This window comes from Maylandia zebra, linkage group LG4, assembly GCF_041146795.1.
Source record: "Maylandia zebra isolate NMK-2024a linkage group LG4, Mzebra_GT3a, whole genome shotgun sequence".
NCBI classification, from domain to species: domain Eukaryota; kingdom Metazoa; phylum Chordata; class Actinopteri; order Cichliformes; family Cichlidae; genus Maylandia; species Maylandia zebra.
The window spans coordinates 13690329-13709738 of NC_135170.1; the positions used below are offsets into that span (position 1 = coordinate 13690329).

At 39.8% G+C, this 19410-nt stretch overlaps 1 protein-coding gene across 4 annotated transcripts in view; it reads right to left on the reverse strand.

Annotated features, from left to right (window-relative positions):
* LOC101482632 (myocardin-related transcription factor A) overlaps nt 1–19410 on the reverse strand; it is a 37944-nt gene that overhangs the window by 16668 nt on the left and 1866 nt on the right. For 3 of the 4 annotated variants that reach the window (XM_076883004.1, XM_004560784.4, XM_076883005.1), the window contains exons 2-5: nt 14286–14351; nt 3929–3984; nt 3352–3427; nt 3090–3233 (exon numbers count right to left, since the gene is read on the reverse strand). In XM_076883004.1, coding sequence (XP_076739119.1) covers nt 3090–3233; nt 3352–3427; nt 3929–3984; nt 14286–14351 — 342 coding nt within the window. Of the gene's footprint in view, nt 1–3089; nt 3234–3351; nt 3428–3928; nt 3985–14285; nt 14352–14444; nt 14592–19410 lie in introns of those variants that run through there. The other variant, XM_076883006.1, reaches the window with a different exon arrangement.

Here is a 19410-nt window from a genome sequence, read left to right on the forward strand (position 1 = left end):
TTCGTATGCAACAGATAAATGCAGCTGAGCGTGATATAATAGTAAATCAGATACAGCAATGTAAAAAACTGCAAAGAAAATTGTCAACCACATGCCCAAAGTTTCCTTATTAGCCAGCCACAGGAAGGTTAAGACATCTTACAGCATAGCTTTAATCCAAGCCTGCCAGCTTTCCCATGTGCCATATCATATAATCATTTCATTATTATGCAGACTTATGAGTCTTCACAGGGATTTAAGGAATAAAAGTACCCGCTAGGATCCCCAGGACTGCTGTAGAGCCATTTTTTTTAATAATAGAACTGAGTTATTAAATTACAGGAGGTGCTAACGGGCAGTAGCCCACTGCTATTTAGAACACACTGCTGTCCATTAATTTACCATCAGCAGGTAATGATGAAAAGACAACACGGGGCTGATTTAATAATGCAATGACTCGCTTACAGCTGTGCTGTGTGTGGGTGTGGGAGTGCATCATGCTTTGTATGCTCATATGTCAACCTCATCTAGCTAGTTCCTGGTGCTCCTACCAAAAGTGGCGGTAATGTAATTGTGTTTATTGTGTAGCAGTGACAGAGATGGATATTCCACTGACACAGTCTGTTATTAAATCTCAACCTTCTTCCTCTACACATCAATCAAGCAGCTGGACCCACTGATTCCTTGCTCCCACAGTACAAAGAAAAAAAAAGTGTTCTATATAAAAATCCCACTAGACGATCCTCATCCTTATTTCAGGAAGTGTCTTTTATTCTTGGAGCTGTATGATGCCAGTGAGAGCAGACAACACATTCTCACTCCCAAAGTATAACAATTAAGGCTAGGTGACAAATCATATTACGCTTTTGGCCACCCAAAAGGTCCCTATATTACGAGTTCTGAAAAACGAGGAAACATGAGAACCGTTTGGAATAAATCTACACATGTACGTTTATTTTACTTAAATCGCTTTGAAAACACGGAGGGCTGGAATACAGGGCTGGAACACGTGTTACCACGGGAGCTTCCCTCTATTCAATTTCATCCATAATCCGCCGTGTAGCATAGGAAGGCGGAAGGTCACCATAGAACGCCTCGGGACGTGAAAAATCATCGGTATATCACGCGTCGGGAGTGAGAACGGGCTGGAGCAGATGTACTTGATATGGCCAACTCAAACACAGAATTCAAATCCACCTGCTGCGCAAATCTCTTGACTACAATGGGCAACCAAACATATAGAAAATGACCTTGGTGGGTAAAATTTCACTGCTATATATCAGTAGACTGCAGTCAACTGAACTCTGTTTTCTTAATTCTCCTAATTTAAGTTCATAATCCTAGCCACCGTGGCATTGTTGGACAAACATGTTCAAGATAGCCAAGAAAGATCAAAACATTGCATTTACACCGGGCCCCATAACAGCCGTAGCAAAAAAACTGGAGTCTTTGATAGCTACAGAATGCCAGATGAGAAGTTTTCAAGTCTATTTACTCTGGAGGAGACTGTAAAACTTTGTGAAAGGAGTTGAACACGAGTCAATGAGTAAGTGAAAGTCACTTCTTTTGCTGAGGATATCCTTTTATGTCAGTAAGCACTGCTATTTTTGCCTGCACAAGTGAAACTTTTGTTGAAGTGGATCTAACATTGTTGGTCTCAAAAACTCTCATATGATGTGAGAAAGTTATCAAACTGTTTGTCAGAGGGGAAATGTGACTGTTAAGACACTCGAGTCTCACATTAGTTGACACAACATTAGCATATAACCAGCTAACTGTGTTGTTTAGTTGCCTCATTGTCAGCTGTCCAGAGATGGAAGGGTGGTATATCTGATCTGCTGACAATAAGTAATTGCAACAATATTAGAATAAAAAAGCATGTTTATGGACGTTTTCATGTGTTACTTTTCAGATGATAAAATATAGCTAACATAGCTAAAGACACAAATCAAAATTTGCGTTCGTTGCTGTGTATTTTTAATGGGTTGATTCTAAGTTTATGACAATGCATCTATTTGTTGGAAGATGTAGTTGCGCACTAATCAATGTATATTTATGAAAACAGCATTCTTTTTTTCTATTAAATTACCTCAAAAAATTACTGGAAAAGAGCTAAAAGCGCTCATTTCAGACTATAGATGAACGGAGGAAGCTCCATTAAGGGCCAGTGTGAAACAACTAAGGATTATTTTTTTAGTGATCTATTCTGAAAATATTAATATGCAATTGAATTAAGCTTAATAGGTCCCCATTATTTTAAAATGTCACCTCTTCAATTAGCAAGTGATTCTCTATTAACAGGCACTGTGATTGTTTAAAACCAACAGAGAACAGAGAAGGAAGCAGTATCTTCGTCTCTTGTCTGTTAAAATGGGAATCAGAGGTCATGCATCATTTACAATTACCCCCCTCCAACCTTTCCAAACTCATAGAATTGATCAATTGAAGTGTTTGCCTGTCAGTGCGCTGTTTGTGAAAAATTTGTATGTTAGGTGGTTCTTGTTGACAGGTATGGATGCCTGTGTGAGTATGTGGTGAGGACAACTGAAGCATCTGGGATCTGGGAGGAAACAGTACGTTTATGATAGGTGGAGGAAGGGGCCAGGAGGGATGTCCTGTCAGGAGCCTCACAGTGTGGGTGTGTTTTGATGAAAATCTATATCACACGTCCTTCTTCCACACAGACTGTGCGCAGGAAATTATATAGCAATGGTACACCTGTTGATTGTTGAGGGGGCAGAAATAATAAAACAAAATTTGCAAAGTAAGGCCTTCTAAAGTTGTCATGACTAATGTGTTATTGTGCAACAGCCCTACATATCGAGACTGTGTGAAGAAACATTGGTATTGGTTTGTGTACTGATGGCTGGAAAATAGAGACTTACAGATAAGCTCTTGAAAGGCTTACACAAGTTGTCCGCAATAACTGCATCTATCTGCTTAAGATCATTATATCTGGTCTCAACGCTTTGTTTGTGGGTTTTTTCTCTGCGGTCAGCTTATTGCAATCAACCATAAATAACTCTGCACTTATAACATTTAAGCTAATAATTTCCTCCACTCAGCAGAAGTAATCCTGAAACTGTTGCCTAAAAATAGTTCTCACTTACCTATGAAGGCTTGTTTAATACTGGAGTGAACGGGTAGAATGTTTTTATGGATCAACTCCATGGGCCCTGGCCTCTGGGCAATCTTATCATTCAAATCAACAGCGAGGCATGCTTTCTTCAGCTGCTTGACCGGAAGGAACGGCTCTGCATAGACACACAAACCAGGCATGGAAATTCTTTACGAGTGTGCATGGATGTAATGGGTCTTTTTCCATTAGATTGACCAAAGTTCCAGAGGTATGAGGCTCTGTGTAGTGTTTACCCTCCAAGATGTGCATCCTGATCAGTTCAGATTTCTCTGGTCGACTCCTGATCTTTCTCTTGAGATAGTCTTCCGTCTGGAGAGAGACCAAGAGACAAGATGAAGAAGAAGGAATGGAAAATCTCTCAGTTTTGCACTCACAAATCCTTTATTGTGCACTGTTAAACATTGTGGTTCCTCTCCTTCTTTAGGTGTAGTTCCACAAACCCCTCTCTTAACAATGTAGACCGTGCTTCCTAAGCTAACTAAAGGGCCTGTGTTTATCTAATCATTTTAGCTAGTTACTAATGGAGAATTACTTTAACCTACTCATCCATCTTCCCACGTACTCACTCACAACTGCTGATGATGTTGCCCTTGGGGCAAGCACTGATTTGGTGGATAGTTTCGCATTACTCTATACAAGTCTATTTGTCTGAGCCAATGGTCTTATCCCAACTCTTTTTTTGGCTTACATTAAAGCAGGAAAAGACAAATCAGAATGCTTCTGTAATGATGCCACGTGTTTTAAAAACTCTCAAAGCTTAAATTGCATCAGTTTTGACATCAGTGACTGATTTGAGGATGGCATACTCACCCGAGCCCGTTCCAAGCTCTTTCTCTGTTCGTGGAAGGCAGCTGAAGTTTTCAGTGCTAAGAGGATAAAAAGAGAGAGCATAGTAAAGAAAAAAAAAATCAGGCAAAAAGAGTAAAAGTGTATTGATGCTAGTGGGGGTTAGCAAAAGAGCAAAAGATCTTTGCCTCTTTAGTTCAATTTCAAGTCTATTGATGGTCTCAGCCAAAGCTTTTTCCTGAGTACCAGTTCAATGTAGTGCATAAAGTACAATGATGGCTGGGATACTGGTCCCCAACAACAGCTGCTGTAAAAAGCTTAAAAAAATCACAAAGTCAAAGAAGAAATGTAAAGGGATGAAGTCTGACTGCTTCGATCCAATGAGCTTCTCTACAGCAGTGGATTTCCTGGAAACTGTTCAGCATTCAAAGATGACTTAAGTAGGACTTGTGCAGGTTTGTGATTATGCAAAGCCTCAGGATTAGTGGTAATGGAAACCTTCGAGGTAATCATGACACCGTGATACTGAGTTAAATGCAACAGCTCAACCATTACAATATAGCTTTGCTTCTAAGCAGTCTAAGACAAAAAAGAGGATCTAAATCTTGACCTAATAAATATTCTACATGTGAGAACCAAATTATTTAGCAGCAGACAAAGAATTTTGTTTAAACATTTTAATAAATGTTTCAAACTTTTAAGAACAAGCGGATTTCCAGATACATTTGGTAATGTATTTGACAATACCTGCAAAACCAGCCAACTCTAATGTGTTTCAAAAATAACCAAAATCTGACTTTGTTTTTGGAAACTGTCTGTAAAATTCCTCCAAGTGGCACAGTTATTATTTTACCTTCTCTTTAAATACAATGGTCCAGGTGTCAAATTTCCAAATTGGCCAAGTAAAGCTTATGTTAAAGCTCAACGAGGAAGATCTGTAACCACTAATCTTCCTGTTTTCCTGGATGTTCAGGCTGCTAGTTTATGCTTTACATCACTTCCTCTTCCCCACACTATTAGATTCAACACTGACACCATTACTCTAGTTTGGTCATGTTCTTGGCAATCGGACTCTCACATTAACTGTCAGTAAATTTAGGTCTTGGTGTTTAAATTGCTGTAAAGAAAAACACCACTGTGGATGACCGAGTAGTCACATGTCTTGCACTGACTTGAAAATTTGGACTTTGATCCAAAATGTATGATTAATGATTCAGTCTGTGATCTTTCCATGTGAAGATACCATCAAGCATGGATTGGTGGGTGATGGTGTTGGGGGAGCTTCACTGCTAGTGATTGCAATTTATCCAGAATTCAATCTATCACAGTACTGTGTAGGACTACATGCCATCTTATCTGGTTCACAAAAAGATGCACTCAGTAAAATATTTCTATTTGCTGGTGGGTTGTTTTTTTTTTAAGTTGCAGTGTGTTTGACCTCTCAGGGCCACCATACAGGCAGCACATTTATTATATAGTGTCCCCATATCCATACTACATGTATGTGAGGACACTGGAGTTTTTTGCACTCAAAGTCTTAGACTCAACTTTAGCCCAATGTGTTTACATCACTTGTGTCTTAAACCAAGTATGAAGTTGTCAGTATCTACGATGAGGGCTGCATGTCATTTTCTAGTCACAATATAGTTTCAAATCTCATGCGGCAAAGCTAGGACAACAAAAAAAATGTCTTACTGTACTGTACTTCACACACACACACAGTATGGCTGCATTATCAAACCCGGGGCAGAACTGCTGGTACCTAAGCCTCAGTTCACGTCACTGAGCACTGTCACACTGCCGGTACACACTCACTCTCACACACCCTGGAGAGCCCTCTTAGACCTCTCACCCATCCACAAGGAGGTTATGTGTCCACCTTGAGGGTGTATAAACCTGCCTGTCAGTCAGCTACACTGAAAATGAGTGATGGGATTGAGGGAAGGATGGCTGGATGAGCACACGGGGGGAGAGAGGGGTTAAAAGTGTGAGTGAAAGTGAAGAGGATAAAATAGATTTAAGGAAGATGAAGAATCATGAAAAAGATGTAGAGGAGATGGGGAGAGATGACAAATGAGAGGAGGCAGCTGGAAGAAAAATGGAACAACAGACCAAAGGGCAAAAGACAAGGAGGAAACAGAGAGTGCTGAGATGGGGTCAGAGAGAAAAGACCCCATTATGTGCACGAGTGGTTCCTTACCACCCTGCTAGAGCTAAGCAACAATCTTTAAACATTTTAACACTGAACAACATCACTTCCTCTGACAGCAACTGTTCAGTCTCCTGCTGTCTAGCACTTCCTCTTTAATGTCTTTAGCTGTCCTGCAGGTCAGCTGTGTAAAGTGTGATACATTTGCAAATACTGCACCAAGTATACATGCAATACTCAGATATTTACAGAGCTCATAATCTGTGGAGGAGCATCTGCAAAAGTAAATATTGCAATTCCATGCAACTAGGGCAGGTTTACTAATTAATGCTTTCAGTCTCTTTCTTGTGTTTTTGCTCATTATATCAACTGTGTTAACAATTCTTTAGAAATAAAAAAGGTCCCCGTCTCCTTTGTTTAACTCAGCCTGATCACATGCAGGTTAGTGTGAACTCACAAACTATTTTTAGTGTTTTTTCTAAGAAGTGTAAAAATTACAAACTAGGTGAGGTATCACACTGAGTGCTGTGTCAAGTTTCCCCACAAGAACAACATGGCTGTAGCATGGTTTTTACCTTACTAAGGTTAGAAAGAGGCTTAAAGCGAAGTGCAGTGCATACTGGGCCGAATGGTCCAGGGAGAAAGACTGGTCTGTTGTACTGGCTCTGTATATATACTCATCTTGCGGTCATGAAGTCACTAACATGTAGGAACAATAAATGAAATATGTAACCACAACATATTAAGCAGATGCAATGCCGTTTTGCATGCTCATTATTGCAAAACATGGCTGACTTATGAGTTTCTTTTTCTCTTAAAGGTTGTTCCCAGGCACCACATAAATCTAGTCAATTAGAACATGACAACAGCAAGCACACCACAGAGTTCAGGGGCGCTGCAATACAGCTTTTACGTGACAAAACTAACTTTCAGGTGCTTTCTCAAACAAAGAACTACCGGTAGTTGATTTTGTGCACCCTACCCTGGCTCAACTGCAACGTTCCTGAATACTTCTGCAGAAAACTAACAAAGCTACACACCTTTTGTTAAGAAGCAAAGAGAGGCATGGGATAACTGAATTAAAACATATGCACATAACATTCATCTTTGATCTCCATGTCAGTTTTTTTTTTTTTTTTCAAACATTCGGCAGGAAAGTGGAAGCAGATAAGAACTGTGATGACTCCTGTGGTCACACCTAACATGACCACGACGAGCGTGGTGCGCACGAAATGCTGTCAATAAATAAAATGGAAACTTAACAGTACCAGCATGTTAACAAAGATAACATTTACATAATTCCATTTTAGAGTTGTTGTTTGTCTGCCCACAAAGATAAGATGACATTATTGTATTATAAATGCTACCTATAGCGAGGGAAAATAGTAAATGCATATTTGTGATGGCGAATACATTCAGCAGCAGTAAAGCGCTTGCATACAGAGTCCATATGAATAGTGTTCAGGCTCCCAGTTTAAACATCTACCACATGAGCAGGTAAATATTAGAATCATTAGCAGATAAAACACACTGTCTCTTCTGACACTTCCTGTGTCAGACTGCTTATAGACCTACTGTGAGAAGCATTGTCAGAGGAAGACTGAGCCTCATTTTCTGAAGAAAATAAAATGTGGGGAAAGCTAAAGTTAGCCACACTGAGCATAAAAAAACCACCATTAATAGTACCAGTTTGTAAAGCATTCAGAACTTTGTGCATTACATACTTATATTAATGCATGCACTGAACAACATATTATGCTCCCTAAAGTAGCATTAAATGGAAATTGTCCATTTAACAGGATAATTAAGACTCTATAAACCAAACAGAAAAAAAGTGCCTTTTTTAAAAACTGAGCCAAAAGTAGCAGCTAACTTGGATGGCAGATGGGGAACTATCACAATCTGATAAGAAGCAGCTACGGATATGCATGATGGCAGCTGCAGTATGATCTTGAGTAACTCACTGTAAAGATTGAAAGGAGACAATGACACCTTTTAACTGCAATCCAAATCTCTTTAGAATAAACCTAAAATGGCACGGCGGACTGCACTCAGATGCTTCTGTTTTCATTTCATTACTAACTTGCATCAACTAATGTAGCTGTTATGCTGAAATGCATCTTTCTCTGTTCAATGTTGCGTGTTACTTGATTTATATGTTAAATTTTCTTGTGCTGCTTTCATGTTATTTTGTATGAGCCTATATGCAATCCTCAAACGTAAGCATTTGAAAAAGAAGCAAACTGCAACACATGGCACAAGCTTTTTATAACATATGGGGGGGATGAGTCTGCCTACAGGGACAAAGTGGAGCGACTGACAGCGTGGTGCAGGGACAACAACCTGCTGCTGAACACAACCAAGACGAAGAAGACTGTTGTGGATTTTATGGACATTAAACCACTTTACGTCAATGGGGATGGGGTGGAGATGGTGCCAGACTTCCGCTTCATGGGAGTTCACATCTAGGATGACCTGTTCTGGGGTGTGAACACAGTGGAGCTGGGAAAGATGCTCAGGAGAGACTTTATTTCCTGAGAATCCTCAGGGAAAACAACATCCCTCAAAAGCTGCTGGTGTCCTTCTATCATTGTTCAATAGAGAGCATCCTATGCTACCGCCTCTGTGTGTGATTGTAAAGATGGCCCAAGGGATCACTTTCTGTTTTTTACCCCCTCTAGATGAACTGCACTGCTCTCGTTGTCTCAGGAAAGCAGGAAATATCATAAAAGACTCCCCACACCCTGCTCATAATCTCTACAAACTGCTGCCATCAGCAATAGTCACACTGTTAAAAAAAACATCTTTAAAAAACGGTAATATTCCGGCAGCTGGGGCGCCAAAATACTACCGTAACATAACAGAAAATAACTTCCTCATAAAAATACGGTTATTTTCAGTAATGACAATACAGTTTGTTGTGCTAATTTTACATGGCATTCTGCCTTTTCCAAGTGCTTTTAGACATTAAATTAGGAACATCTTAACGTGATCAAACAATGAAATTACCTATAAATAAGGTCAATGAATGTGGCAATATGAATCATAATACGTAAATGTACAGAAATATACAGTTAACAGTTGGTTTAAATAATAATGGATTGCATGCCTTGGGACAGACTGACAGAGCCGAGGCTGCCATATCGCACCATCAGCCCATCACCAGTAGGTGAAGAGTCTTGACCACGGACACAATACCGAGAGTGTCCGAGCCGGGGCTCGAACCGGCAACCTTCTGATCACAAGGCAAACTGCCAACTCTTGAGCTATGATCGCCCTAAATAGCAATGATAATAATACTTATGTGATGTAACACAAGCTTATAGGGATCATGTTATATACTTTTCCATAGCATTACATTTGAATTCAACAGTTCAATCTTTCAAATAACCGACAGATATTTGTGAAATCATGATACATTTGTGAATGTATTTTTACAATCTAAATATGCATATGTACAAAAAAGTATATTTAAAAAACAAGTAAATTGTGTTTTACTATATTTACAGTGATGTTATGTTATTTTACCTTTGACATGTAAAATCACAGTCTACTTATGTAAATTTAATGATATTCTAGAAAGACAGTACAAAACTGTAAAATATACAGTAAGATACTTTGACATTACTATTTTTAGAACAGTGCAGTTCTCCCCTATAGTTGTTAGGGCTTTGAATTACAAGTAATCACTTCCAATACAACCTGACGAATACGGTCCAATGGATGACAGCCTGTAACATCCTGTGCAATAGTGTTTATGTGCAATAAGATTCTTTCCATTATAACTGAAAGACTATTTTATTCCTCTTTTTTATACTATTCTTTTGTAATTATATTAAAACCTTTTCTCCTGACACCACAGGGACTCCACTTAATAAAGATAATTGGATTCTGATTCATTTTGCGTCATCTTATAGACAAAACTAGTCCTTCTTTTGTAGCAAGATACACATATAATTTTCTTTCTTTTTCGTGATTTGCCATTAATTAATTTTTTAACAAAAATTTAAATCCCATTTTTTCAAAAAATTTTATAAATGACCTTTCAGATAAAATAATATCTGCTACACGCTTAAATGCTATGTCACACCTTTAGTGAATCTAATGGACCAATGAATAAATGAGTGTAATGCCATGCAGAAGTCTTGAATCACTTCTTTATATTTTGATAGGGAAATGGCAAAGAGGCGCAGCAATTTACTGAAACATGCACACATGCATGGAAATAAAGTGGGCAATAAGGTAAAATAGAGTTTGTGCAATTCTAAAAAGCTTGAAAGTCAATATTTGGTATGACCACCTTTAGTCTTCAGTCTGAACTGTCTTAGGCAGCTTTCTTGTCATTTCTTTAAGTAGCCTTCAGGAATAGTTCTCCAGGCTTCAAAGCTTTGGATGTGTCTGCTGTTTGTGCTGATCTCTGTCAAGAAGACCCCACAGTGCTTCAATAATGTTGAGGTCCAGGGGAGGCCAATCCATGACTGATAGTATTCCACTGTGTGTTTTTCACTCATATATATATATTAAAAAACACCCAGCACGCCCCGGGGGCCACCGTTACCTTCACCCTCCACATCCTCTCGAGCTCTTCTCTGAGCCCTTGGTATTTCTCCAGCTTCTCGTGTTCCTTCTTCCTGATATTGCTGTCATTCGGAACCGCTACATCGATCACTACGGCCGTCTTCTTCTGTTTGTCTACCACCACTATGTCCGGTTGGTTAGCCACCACCATTTTGTCCATCTGTATCTGGAAGTCCCACAGGATCTTAGCTCGGTCATTCTCCACCACCCTTGGGGGCATCTCCCATTTTGACCTCGGGACTTCCAGGTTATACTCGGCACAGATGTTCCTGTACACTATGCCGGCCACTTGGTTATGGCGTTCCATGTATGCCTTGCCTGCTAGCATCTTGCACCCTGCTGTTATGTGCTGGATTGTCTCTGGGGCATCTTTACACAGCCTGCACCTGGGGTCTTGCCTGGTGTGATAGACCCCAGCCTCTATGGATCTTGTACTCAGAGCTTGTTCTTGTGCTGCCATGATTAGTGCCTCTGTGCTGTCTTTCAGTCCAGCTTTGTCCAGCCACTGGTAGGATTTCTGGATATCAGCCACCTCCTCTATCTGCCGGTGGTACATACCGTGCAGGGGCCTGTCCTTCCATGATGGTTCCTCGTCTCCCTCCTCTTTCTTGGGTTTTTGCTGCCTGAGGTATTCACTGAGCACTCGGTCAGTTGGGGCCATCTTCCCAATGTATTCTTGGATGTTCGTTGTCTCATCCTGGACTGTGGTGCTGACACTCACCAGTCCCCGGCCCCCTTCCTTCCGCTTAGCGTACAGCCTCAGGGTGCTGGACTTGGGGTGAAACCCTCCATGCATGGTCAGGAGCTTTCTTGTCTTTATGTCAGTGGCTTCTATCTCCTTCTTTGGCCAGCCTATTATCCCAGCAGGGTACCTGATCACGGGCAGGGCGTACGTGTTGATGGCCCGGATCTTGTTCTTACCATTCAGCTGACTCCTCAGGACTTGCCTGACCCTCTGCAGGTACTTGGTGGTTGCAGCCTTTCTAGCGGCCTCTTCATGGTTCCCATTTGCCTGCGGGATCCCCAGGTACTTGTAACTGTCCTCTATGTCTGCAATGTTGCCTTCTGGTAGTTCAATCCCCTCAGTTCTGACTACCTTCCCTCTCTTTGATACCATCCGACTACACTTCTCCAGTCCGAACGACATTCCAATGTCATTGCTGTATAGCCTGGTAGTGTGGATCAGTGAATCGATGTCTCGTTCACTCTTGGCATACAGCTTGATGTCATCCATGTACAGGAGGTGGCTGACAACTGCTCCGTTCCGTAGTCGGTATCCGTAGCCAGTCTTGTTAATGATCTCACTGAGGGGGTTCAGGCCTATGCAGAACAGCAGTGGGGACAGAGCATCTCCTTGGTAGATCCCGCACTTGATAGTGACTTGTGCTATGGGCTTGGAGTTGGCCTCTAGTGTTGTACGCCACATCCCCATTGAGTTCCTGATGAAGGCTCTTAGGGTCCCATTGATCTTGTACAATTCTAGGCATTCCAGTATCCAGCTGTGGGGCATTGAGTCATAGGCCTTCTTGTAATCAATCCAGGCAGTGCACAGGTTGGTCAGTCTGGTCTTGCAGTCTCGGCTGACTGTTCTGTCTACCAGTAGCTGGTGTTTTGCGCCTCTGGTATTCTTGCCAATTCCTTTCTGTGTCCCACTCATGTATTGACCCATGTGCCTGTTCATCTTAGCCGATATGATGCCTGACAGGAGCTTCCATGTAGTACTGAGGCAGGTTATTGGTCGGTAGTTGGAGGGGACCGGTCCCTTCTTGGGGTCCTTGGGGATCAGGACCGTCCGGCCTTCGGTTAGCCATTCCGGGTGTCTCTCGTTAACTAGCAGCTGGTTCATTTGAAAAAAAAAAAAAAAAAAAAAAAAAAAAAATATATATATATATATATATATATATATATTTTTTTTTTTTTTTTTTTTTTTTTTTTTTCCCTCGTTGTATATTGTTTTCTCTTCTTACTTTGTGGTCCAGCTACCCAATCTGGCTGTGCAAGAAACTGCACAATGACAATAAAAAGCTCTAAGTCTCAAAGTCTAAGTCTCTTTTTCTATCCTTTTACTGCATTGGTAGTGTATTTGGGATCTTTTTCATCTTTTTCATCATTCCAGATGGTGTTGCATGGTCAGTCAAAATCGAATCATAATTCTGTGTACATAATTCCATCAATTTTGACAAGATCCTTCTTGTAATCAATCCAGGCAGTGCACAGGTTGGTCAGTCTGGTCTTGCAGTCTCGGCTGACTGTTCTGTCTACCAGTAGCTGGTGTTTTGCGCCTCTGGTATTCTTGCCAGTTCCTTTCTGTGTCCCACTCATGTATTGACCCATGTGCCTGTTCATCTTAGCCGATATGATGCCTGACAGGAGCTTCCATGTAGTACTGAGGCAGGTTATTGGTCGGTAGTTGGAGGGGACCGGTCCCTTCTTGGGGTCCTTGGGGATCAGGACCGTCCGGCCTTCGGTTAGCCATTCCGGGTGTCTCTCGTTAACTAGCAGCTGGTTCATTTGAAAAAAAAAAAAAAAAAAAAAAAAAAAAATATATATATATATATATATATATATTTTTTTTTTTTTTTTTTTTTTTTTTCCCCTCGTTGTATATTGTTTTCTCTTCTTACTTTGTGGTCCAGCTACCCAATCTGGCTGTGCAAGAAACTGCACAATGACAATAAAAAGCTCTAAGTCTCAAAGTCTAAGTCTCTTTTTCTATCCTTTTACTGCATTGGTAGTGTATTTGGGATCTTTTTCATCTTTTTCATCATTCCAGATGGTGTTGCATGGTCAGTCAAAATCGAATCATAATTCTGTGTACATAATTCCATCAATTTTGACAAGATCCACAACAACACTCACTAAAATGCATCCCTAAACCATGACAGAGTGTTGTACAGACGGCTGTAGATACTCATGGTTGTACTTCTCTCCTGACCTCATCAGTATGTGTTGATGACAATTTCAGAAATTTTTAAAGGTCCTGTGTTACTGGAGTTTTTCCTGTTTCTTAGGAGATGACATTCAGATACTGTTCAGACTCTGTACATCATGCTGTTATATGTCATGACAAATAACTGACAAATAATTCTTTCAGAATTGCCTTTTTGATGTGAAATTCAGTTTTATTTATATCAAAATTTGCTACGTTTGACATTTTGGATAAATTCAACTGAAAAAATGGGAACAAAATAGATGTTCTTGTGATAGGCTGCCAGTAACAAACAGTCTATTTAAGTTAAAATGACTTCTTTGATAAGTTGCCCCTTATGTGTAGACACAACTCTGGTTTATCTATTAAGTTAAGTGCTTGAATGATTGATCAGTCAGTGTTTAGTGGCTTAACAAAGAAACAAACAAGCAAAAAGCATTCTACTGAAAATGGCGAGATACAGGGAATGGACTGAAAATCAGTGAAAAAGCAGCCAGTGTCCAAAGAAAAACTTTGAGCTTTCAAAAGGACAAATTAAAAAAATACAACAAAGTCTGGCTCTTTGGCAGCAAAATATAAAAAACCATACAGTGGGACCCAAAACTTTGGCACAGTACTAGATGTGCTGGTTGTATCTACTAACAAGGTTATTGTAAGAGTTTACATCAGCTTCATTTTACAGTTCATATCAAAATATTTCTTAAAAGTGTTTTGTTGTAACTTACGTGGCATGATCCCCTGGCTGACGAGCTCCTCTCTGCTCCTTCTCTGTTGCAACTTCAGCTGAAGAACTGAACACCAAGATGCAAGTCAGTAGCGGCAGAATGAATGGAAAACATCATCAGACTGAGTGTGTATGCATGTTTATCTCAGTTCTCACCCACCGAACGCCACAAAGGTAGAGACATTACTAAGCAAATGCCCACGAGCAAAATGAAAGCAGTAGATTGAAGCAGTGATATATCCAAGTTACTCTATGAGGACTTTTCTGTCTACACTATTAGCTGCTACAAAAATTGTGATCTTTTATGATCGGATGCACAAAGGTTATGTAACACACTACAAAGGGAAGTCAGACACACACATGAACACACGTACTGGCAGTTTCCTGTTTCACGTTTTTGATGAAATGGCAGCCCACAGTCACACATTCGTGACATTACAAGATCCCACAGAGTGTGAGAAAAAAAAGACAGCAGACTGCTCATTTTGAGAGCACCTGGATTGAACTTGATGCTTGTTTGATTGTATTTTATAAATTATTGATTTGTTCACACAACTTTATTTATATCTGCAAAACATTTTGAGGGCTGAACTTCAAGATGATATGAAAATATGGACTGGCAGGAAAGGATTTTCTGTTCATCAGCACTTTGATCTGAGCAGTGAGTTGCAGTAAAATGCAGTAGCTGGAAATGTTTTGAGTGTGAAGGTCTTTTTCACGCACTCTGACTTTCTGCATCCACAGTATTAGTACACACAGTTGCCACATAGAAGTGTGGCTGAGGTGTTGCACAGCGTATTATAAGTTGTGACTATCAATAAGAAATAACTTCACCTACAATCACAGGTCTTTTCAGAGCAGATCAGGCAATATGACAATGTGACGTGGTGATTGAATGGGATTAATAAATAACTTTTGGTCTCAGCTGCAGGTTTTGGTTCCCATGTAGCAAAGCCAAACATTTATGTTTAGCTTGTTTCTTTTAACACAAATGAAGCGCGTGCATCTTTTGATAGTTTTTGGGGAAAATCTTATGACAAAGTGAGGAAATGCACAACAGAATAGCTGTGTTATAATATTCTTTCTTTTTGTTTTTTGCCTGGTCACATTTTGTTCTCATTTTCCTAAATAGGTTCTATTAAATGTTTAAATTGAACCTTCTACAGTAAGTACAAATCCAGTACTCAGTGCTGAGCCATAATGTCTGATCAGTGGTTTGAAAGGACATATCCATAAAGTGAAAATTTACTGCTGTACTTTCTGGGCTGAAGCTGACTGTCACCCCAGTGACATTCAAACTGTAGCTCATCTTTCCTCATCAGAGTATTCCTCCACCATGGGCTAAGACCCCATGTGGGTATGCTTGATCAGCACTTTGTCAATTTTAGACAAGTAAAAGAAATAAACTAATACAGAAATACAGTTTGGTTAAATGTAGGTGATTTTGGGCTGTCTTCGAACTGTTTTTTCCAGGGGGGAACTGATGTTAAAAAACAAGAATTGGGTAAAAAAAGTTTGAATTTATTATGGATTTTCTCAACACGGGGTCAAAAGTATACATATAGACTCAAATGTACATACACCACCATTAATATTTGGTTAAATGTCCCTCGGCATGTACCACTTTGACCAGAACCCTATGGTAGCCATCAATAAACTTTGGGCTGGACATCGTACCACTTTTTCTTGACAAAATTGTTAGTTCATTTAAATTGGTTGGTTTCCTGGTTAAGATTTATTTTTCAATGATGGGCCACAAATTTTCAAAAGAGTTAAGGTTGGAGCTTTCAGAAGCCAGTTTCAGAAGCTTAATGTTACCCTTCAGCTATTCCAAAAAACCAGTTTTGCTGAATCTTTGGGATCTTTATCCTGTTGGGGCATTCAACTGTGTCCCGTCTGACCATAAAGATTATTGAATAAAGCAGGCTAACATTTAGACTGACCATTCCATTTTCTGGAATAGGCTTCCGAAATCCCCAAGTTCAAACCTATTAAAATGTATGTACTATTCTTTAAAAGCCAGGTCCATGCAAAGAAACCATCCAATTTACACTAACTTCAACTACCAATTCCTTCACGAGGAATGGTCAAATATCCAGACAGTCTCAAGCCAGAAGCTTTTTGGTGGCGACCAAAAGAAGCTGGCCGAAGTGAAACTTGCCAAGGGACATTTAACCAAATAATAGTGGGGGTCACAGAAAGTTGGTTCATCTGGTCATAGTGTTTATAGAGGAAGAAACTTTTCCTTTTTCATCCAAGTAACTTCTTCAGTCTCACCTGACTGCAGGTTTCCCCCACTTTATAAACAGTACATTTGTGTAATGACCGAAAGTAGCACCAATGACTAACAAAGGGCCGATAATTTCAGAAAACTACATTCGAAACCTTAGGGGTATGAGTTAATTGCTTCCATATGATAAATAATAGACATATTATTGCCCAGTTTGTTAGAGAACTGAAATCAGGTTAACCTCTTAAGCCCCAACGCCTAACCCCAAATGCGATCTCCTGCCTTTTGCCCCCGTATCCGGGGTGTTGGGGCTTAAGAGGTTAAAATAGATGAAATGCTGCACAGAAAACACTGAAACCACTAATTGTAATACAGTACTATGCAAACATCTACCCCTCATTTCTTCCCATTTTCTAGGAAAATGGGAATTAGGTTAAGCTACTTTTCTAAAACATGTACAAATTGGAAATATGGCACATAAGGCAAAAGTTTGTACAATTTTAACAAGCCAGAAAGTCAATATTTTGTAAAACCACCTTTGTTCTTCAACAATGTCTTAGGCAACTTTCTTGTCATTTCTTTAAGAATTCCTCATGAATAATTCTCCAGGCTTCTTGAAGGACATTCACAGGTCTTTGGATGTTGGCTGCCTTTGTTCCATTCTCTGTCAAAATGATCCCACACTGCTAATGTTCAAAGAAAAACTTTGATAGACTTTCAGAAAACCTATAGAACTATTACTAAAGACCACTTGAACAATGACAAAATGACAAGAAATTCACTGGAAACAATATATAAAGAAATGAGGGGCGAGTCAAGATTTTTGCACTGTATGTACTGTAATGAACAAGATTTGGATATTAACAGATTTCAAGTCTTTTCTAAACCTGAATCCAAACTTCCACATCTATCTCTTAAATCTCCTGTCTTCCTTTTACATTTTCAGGTTTTCAGGTTCATGTCTTCTGTCTTTATACCTGTAAAAAGTCTTACTTAATAAGGACAAGCTGAATGTTTTCAGAAATTTGAGTGTGGCCTACATTTTCTTCCCTGAGTTGGAAAAAATGGGACCATGCTGTGTTACTGTGGCCCATTAGAATCTACAGATAGTCCTTATGAGCGACTACAAAAGCATTCAAATCGCTTTGATTTCTGTGATGAGGACTTGGCTGACATGGATGGTGCAGTTTCTCCCCTTGGCAGCAGGAAAGATTTAACTGGCTCCTGCAGGGAAACATGGGCAGCCACACTAAGCAAACACTAACACAGATACTCATTACAAGCATGCATAATATTTGCATACGCACGCAAACATACATTGCAGTGCAGATGCACATTTTAACCTCCACTTATGGTGGCATAGTGTAATCACATATAAACACACACACTGACAAACACTTACATTTGCAAAGTGATGTTACTGTATGTATTGAGAAAGAATCTATGTTTGGAATGTGCACTCACTGGTCAAACGCTACTACATAAGAGGAAGTCTCGCTTTAGCCTAGTCATAAACAGTTTATGCACACAGCACTTTGACCATGCAAAAGAGCCCATTGTGCTCATTGAGTAAAATGAAACATCGGATCTATGTCAAAGGGGGTTATTTGACTGTTGAGGTTTTCTCTGTTTTATTGTAGGGTCTTTACCTTACAATACAAAGCATTCAGGCGACTGTTTTTGATTTGGTGAATTGAATTGCATTATCAGAAACTAAAATTGTCACAAGCTGAACAGGCAATGAAGCAACAAATTGCAAAGACTGCACTGAGCCTAAGAAATTTCTTCATGACTTAAAGTTGTTTGAGCAACATAATATGGACACCAGTGTTATTTCTCTATTTCATAGCCACTCCATAAGCCAGTTACGTGGGCATGTTAAAAAAACGTTTTTACATAGAAGGCATCACTGCTAGAAGACGAGCCTGGTGTCAAAATGTAGGTAAAACGAGACCATTCATATGCGATAACTTATTTTCATCTGTCACAAACCTCTTCTTCCAGAACAAAAAGACTGAGCGTTTATCAGAAATTAGTGAGGCTGATCTCCTGTACAGCTTACTAGGGTATCCTTGGAAAAACTCAGAAGTGGTCATGATCCTAGGTCTTTGACCCAGTATCTTCTGTGTTTGGACTTTTGAATTCTTATTTATTGGATATACTGAGTTTGAGATGGTTATTCCAGGTTTTGGTTCTCATTATAGCTGTAATTCCTTTGTTTTTTACTATTTGTATCCTCACGTCGTCTTAGTTTTGTTATCTTGGTTCTACTTTGCTTGTATTCTATGTTTTTTCTGTAATCATACTCCTCCTGTGCTCCCCATGCATTTTTGTGAAGATAGTCTGTCTCTGTGGTTGTTTAGCCTTCTGTCTTATCTGTGTTTCAGTTCCCGTGCACTGTTTCTTCCTGTTTTATTTTGGCGGTCTCACATCTCTTCTGCTTTGTATTTAGCTCTATTTCCCCTGTCTTGTAACCTGTAATTAGTTTCAGCTGTTTTCCCACCTGTTGGCTGTTCCCTCGTTATCCTCTGTGTTTATATATATTGTCTCAGTATTTCCTTGACCCTTGTCACATTCTTCCTCATGGCTGTGTCCTCCCTGCCAGTGTGGTTTCTTAGAAGATTTGTAGCTTCGGTTTCCTCGTTTCTAGTCTTTGATGGTTGTGTGCTTTGTTCAGGCTCAGCGTTAAAGCTGCTTTTTAGTTTACTTTCTGTCCTTTGAATCCTGCATCTTGGATCCAACTCCTGTCTGACACACAGCCTCCCTGACAGAACCTGTTTAATGATGTCAATTCACATCTTAATTGATGCATGATGAGGTGTCCAAAACACTCATTGAGGACACAGAGGTACAAGTACAGGAGGTAGTCAAATATCCATCCATCCATCCATCTTCA